Raw genomic sequence first — 6,055 nt, 5'->3', positions numbered from 1 at the left:
GGCTTTATTGGCATGGGAAACATGTTTACATTGTCAAAGCAAGTGAAATATACAATAAACAAAAGGGAAATAAACAATAAAAATGAACAATCAGAAATGATCTCTCTCTGAGTCTGCAGTCTACACTGACTGACGACTACCTGCACGGCTGCACCTGCACCTTTTGTCCAACCTAAGCAACGCATGGGCATTGTCGCCACCTATTGGAATAGCTCGTCAACTGTAATTCATTGCGCCTTTTCATTATATTTTTATGATAATTTCAAGACAAGTAGAATGTAGATTTTCCATTTGAGATAAATCAAATATAACTTCTATGGCGTAACCGCTTTGAGTTTCGTGTTATTCCCATATAATTGTGTAGCTAGGTCTCAGGCACATTGTGGACCGATTTTTGATGACGTCGCAGATCGTGAAGAGGACCCACGATCGACAGGAAAGCGTTTGTCCGCAGAAGTATCAACAAATTGACGGTGTGACTGAAATTCATAATCTAGTTGATATCAGTTTCATCCTAACTGATACATCGGTAAATCATTTTCATACAATATRCGCACAATACAATATAGAAAACAAAATATATATCAATATTTTCTTTTTACGTCTTCCTCAATTTTGAAGATGGGCGCTTGTGGGTATACGGAGTGATTGAATGAAACAACTGCGAGTGCTAGGGTAGCTAACTCGAGCAAGCAAGCCTTGTTTTACAAAGTTACATTGTCTATTTCGTTAAAATATTTTGTAATGGTGGGCTAACGTTACTGTTATTATTGCGGTTATGTTGGACCTGGCTGGTTGCAACAACGACCAATGGGTTTGTGTAGAATCAACTTTCCGCAGTTGGCTAGGCTGGGCTCTACGTAGTAGCTAACTAGATAGCTAGCTAACTAGTAGCGGCACCCGTGTCTTTGAAAGCGCCTTTGTATGTAGTCTATGTTGTCTAGCTAGRTATCATCAACTGAGTTGACAATGTTTTTACTTGCGGATGTATAATGTGTCTGCAGTATCCTGTGCAATAGTTAACTAGTTACCGCACTAAGTTAGCTATGTTATAACACTGAAATGCTTGCGGTAATGCAAAAATGTACTCCTCCTTTCTTCCTCAGAACCTGGTGTTGCTGTGGCCTCTTTGACCTGCACCTGAAGGTAGAGAAACAGACACTATGTTTCTGTATAACCTGACCCTGCAGCGTGCCACTGGCATCACCCACGCCATCCATGGAAACTTCTCAGGTACATAACGTTCTTCTCTTGGGGTCTCTCATCCAGGTTACATGGATAATGTAACCTGTGATCTGGTATGGTTATCATTATTGTCTTGCCTTGCAGGAACCAAGATGCAGGAGATAGTTGTTTCCAGGGGGAAGATCATTGAGCTGCTGCGCCCAGATGCCAACACAGGGAAGGTTCACACCCTGCTTACCATGGAGGTGTTTGGCATCATTCGCTCCCTCATGGCCTTCAGGCTGACAGGAGGAACTAAAGGTGTGTGTTATGAGATGTATGTGTGTGCGTGTCAGCATATATGTGTGTCTGCATGTACACCTGAGATTCAGACCCCTTGACTTCCCACATTTTGTTACGTTACAGCATTATTCTAAAATTGATTAAATTGTTTTCCTCCTCAATCTACACACAGTYCCCCATAATGACAAAGTGAAAACAGGTTTTTAGAAATGTTCGCTAATGTACTACAAATAATATACAAATGCCTTACTTGCATACTTATTCAGACCCTTTGCTATGAGACTTMAAATTGAGCTCAGGTGCATCCTGTTTTCATTGATCACCCTTGAGATGTTTCTAAAACTTGACTGGTCCARCTGTGGTAAATTCAATTGATTGGACATTATTTGGAAAGGCACACACCTGTCTATATAAGGTCCCACAGTTGACCGTGCATTTGTCGTAGAGCTCCGAGACAGGTTTGTGTCGAGGCACAGATCTGGGAAAGGGTACCAAAAAATGTCTGCAGCATTMAAGGTCCAAGAACACCGTGGCCTCCAAGTTGGATCCACCAAGACTCATCCTAGAGCTGGTCGCCTGGCCAAACTGAGCAATCGGGGGAGAAGGGCCTTGGTCAGGGAGTTGACCAAGAACCTGATGGTCACTCTGGCAGAGTTCTTCAGTGGAGATGGGAGACCCTTCCAGAAGAACAACCATCTCTGCAGCACTCCACCAATCAGGCCTTTATGGTAGKGTGGCCAGACGGAAGCCACTCCTCAGTAAAAAGCACATGACAGCCCGCTTCGAGTTTGTCAAAAGGCACCTAAAGACTCTCAGACCATGTGAAACAAGATTCTCTGGTCTGATGAAACCAAAATTGAACTCTGGCCTGAATGCCAAGCGTCACYTCTGAAGGAAACCTGGCACCACCCCCACGGGTGGCAGCATCATGRTGTGGGGATGTTTTTCAGCCGCAGGGACTGGGAGACTAGTCAGGATCGAGGTAAAGATGAATGGAGAAAAGTACAGAGAGATCCTTGATTAAAAACCTGCTCCAGAGTGCTCAGGACCACAGACTGGGGCGAAGGTTCACCTTCCAACAGGACAACAACCCTAAACACACAGCCAAGGCAATGCAGGCGTGGCTTCGGGACAAGTCTCTGAATGTCCTTGAGAGGCCCAGACTTGAACCCGATCAAACATCTCTGGAGAGACCTAAAAATAGCTGTGCAAGGACGCTCCTCATCCAACCTGACAGAGCTTGAGAGGATCTGCAGAGAAGAATGTGAGAAACTCCCCAAATACAGGTGTGCCAAGCTTGCAGCGTCATACCCAAGAAGACTCTGCTGTAATCGCTGCCAAAGGTGCTAAAACAAAGTACTGAGTAAAGTGTCTGAATACTTTTTTAAATGTGATTTTTTATTTTTAATACATTAGCAAAKATGTCTAAACCTGTTTTTGRTTCATCATTATGGGGTATTGTGTGTTTGAGGGGGYAAAACAATCAATTTTAGAATAAGGCTGTAACGTAACAAAATTTGGAGAAAGTCTCTGAATACTTTCCGAATACACTGTATATAATGATTGTGACTGAGTTCCATCTCAAAAGTAGTTTGAATAGCCTAAAATCAGAAGGTAGCCAGGGGGCTAATAATGAGAGAGTACAAACAACAATAGCCTACAGATAAATCTAAGGAAAATCCCTCCATGCAAGGTTGAATASCAAATTGCCAATAACCTATCCTCCTACTAGGCCTATCAAAAGCTTTAAGACAAGTTTATGGTCTAATGCCGCKGTTATCGCAATATCAAATCATTTCTGGGTAATAAGGAAGTACCTTACTGTGATAGTTTTCAATGAAAATGGTTTAAAAAAAATAAAGCTTCTTAGCAAAGAGCAATTGGTAATCGGTGTCGTCAACATGTTAATTACAGGGGCCTCCCGGGTGGCGCAGTGGTCTAGGGCACTGCATCGCAGTGCTAGCTGCGCCACCAGAGTCTCTGGGTTCGCGCCCAGGCTCTGTCGCAGCCGGCCGCGACCGGGAGGTCCGTGGGGCAACGCACAATTCAAAGTAGCAGGGCTAATAATGAGAGAGTACAAACACAATAGCCTACAGATAAATCTAAGGAAAATCCCTCCATGCAAGGTTGAATCCAAATTGCCAATAACCTATCCTCTCACTAGGCCTATCAAAAGCTTTAAGACAAGTTTATGGTCTAATGCGCCAGTTTACGCAATATCAAATCATTCTGGGTAATAGGAAGTACCTTACTGTGATAGTTTTCAATGAAAATGGTTAAAAAAAAAATAAGCTTCTTAGCAAAGAGCAATTGGTATCGGTGTCGTCAACATGTTAATTACAGGGGCCTCCCGGGTGCGCGCAGTGGTCTAGGGCACTGCATCGCAGTGCTAGCTGCGCCACCAGAGTCTCTGGGTTCGCGCCACGGCTCTGTCGCAGCCGGCCGCGACCGGGAGGTCCGTGGGGCAACGCACAATTGGCATAGCGTCGTCCGGGTTAGGGAGGGTTTGGCCGTAGGGATATCCTTGTCTCAGCGACTCCTGTCTGCGGACCGGGCGCTAGTGGCGCCTAACAAAGGGGCCAGGTACACGGTGTTCCTCCGACACATTGGTGCGGCTGCTGCTTCCGGGTTGGAGGCGCGCTGTGTTAAGAAGCAGTGCGGCTTGGTTGGGTTGTGCTTCGGAGGACGCATGGCTTTCGACCTTCGTCTCTCGAAGGCTACAACTCGAGCCCGTACGGGAGTTGTACGTGGACAAGATAGTAATTACTCGATTGGATACAACGAATTGGGGAGAAAATGGATTTTAAAAAAACATGTTAACCTTTCACGAGTATCAACCCGGATCCGGGAGCACCCCACCCCCACACACTGATTAGCATAGCTAGCATAGCTTCAGAATAGATAGTAGCATCTAAATATCATTAAATCACAAGTCCAAGACACCAGATGAAAGATACAGATCTGTGAATAAAGCCACCATTTCAGATTTTAAAATGTTTACAGGGAAGACAAAATATGTAAATCATTAGCTAAACACGTTAGCAAATAACACCACTATTCTAACTCCATCGTTTCTTACTCCTTCAGGTCTATCACCAATTCGGCTAACTAAGATATTGATATCCACTAACCAGAAAAAACCTCTTCAGATGACAGTCTGAATAACATATTCATGGTATAGGATAGTTTTTGTTAGAAAAAAGTGCATATTTCAGGTGAAATCACAATTTACAATTGCACCCACACATCACAAATCGACTAGAAAACTGATAGAGCAACTGTATGACCAATTTACTCATCATAAACATTTCATAAAAATAGAAAAGCATAGCAATGAAAGACCCAGTTCTTGTGATTTCAGACCATATTTCAGATTTTCTAAGCGTTTTCAGCGAAAACACAATAAATCGATAAGTTAGCATACCACATAAACAACGTTACCAGAGCATCGATTCCAGCCAAGAGCGCTATAACGTAATCACCGCCAAAATATATTAATTTTTTCACTAACCTTCTCAGAACTTCTCGATGACACTCTGTAACATCATTTTACAATATCATATAGTTTGTTCGAAAAGGTGCATATTTAGCCATCAAAACCGTGGTTACACAATAAAAATACTAGGAAATCAAGCCTCAATATGTCGACGTCATCTATCAGAGTGATCTATTTAATTGAAAGCTAATCATATACTTGACTAAAAAATACAGGGTTGACAGCAACGAAAGACAAATTATTCTTAATGCAACCGCGGATTTACATTTTAAAAATTATCTACTTTCAATAACAGGGTTGGCCAAGTGAAGCTATACCAACAAAATGCGAATTATGCGTTTAAAATATTTCGACAGAAACACGGTTATAATATTAAATATTGCTTACTTTGAGCTGTTCTTCCATCATATCTTGGGCAATTACCTTTCTTATGTTATAAACGTCTTTTGGTCATAGATGCCTCTGTCCTTCAAATGTCCACCACCAACGACCGACTCCCTAAAACGTGTTCCAAACTTTCAGAACGCACAACAAAGAAATTCCTCAAAACGCACTAAACGATAAAAATTGATATAAAACGCTCAAATTAACTACATTATGATGTTTTTAACAACTATAACGGACTGAAAACATGACGGAGAATATTGCTGGTTAGAAAACGATTTGGAACAGGCAGGTCCGATGGCCTCACGCTAGGCGCACGTTGAGAAAGGACGGTCTCTGTACATTTTTTCATTTATAATGCTTGAAGTCCCATCGAACTTCATTGAAACGTGATGACCGTACAGACACCCAGAGGAAGACGTAGCAGTGTCGGTTTTTCATAGCATTCACTGTGGCCTTATAAAACAACCACAATCAGAGGTAAAATTTCTGAACTCTGAACCCTGTCATGAAAAAGCTGCGTAGGAAATTGTTCTGTACCACTCAGAGACAAAAATTCCAACTTTCTAGAAACTAGAAGGTGTTTCTATCCAATAATAACAATAAATGCATATTGTTACGATCAAGAATTAGCACGAGGCAGTTTAATTTGGAACACAAATATGCTAATGCGACAGCACCCCCATGTGTCAAGAAGTTATTTACACA

General features: G+C 42.3%; 1 protein-coding gene across 1 annotated transcript in view; it reads left to right on the top strand.

Annotated features, from left to right (window-relative positions):
* The first annotated feature begins 425 nt into the window (after positions 1 to 425).
* sf3b3 (splicing factor 3b, subunit 3) overlaps positions 426 to 6,055 on the top strand; it is a 45,175-nt gene continuing 39,545 nt past the window's right edge. Inside the window, exons 1-3 of the mRNA XM_024137054.2 lie at positions 426 to 529; positions 1,107 to 1,233; positions 1,330 to 1,485. Of these exons, the coding sequence (XP_023992822.1) occupies positions 1,164 to 1,233; positions 1,330 to 1,485 (226 nt within the window). The 5' untranslated portion in view covers positions 426 to 529; positions 1,107 to 1,163. The remainder of the gene's footprint in view (positions 530 to 1,106; positions 1,234 to 1,329; positions 1,486 to 6,055) is intronic.

Source organism: Salvelinus sp. IW2-2015, unplaced genomic scaffold, assembly GCF_002910315.2.
Source record: "Salvelinus sp. IW2-2015 unplaced genomic scaffold, ASM291031v2 Un_scaffold1078, whole genome shotgun sequence".
NCBI classification, from domain to species: Eukaryota; Metazoa; Chordata; class Actinopteri; order Salmoniformes; family Salmonidae; genus Salvelinus; species Salvelinus sp. IW2-2015.
The sequence above is the reverse complement of the archived record's forward strand: the minus strand, read 5'-3'. Positions and strand labels throughout refer to the sequence as shown.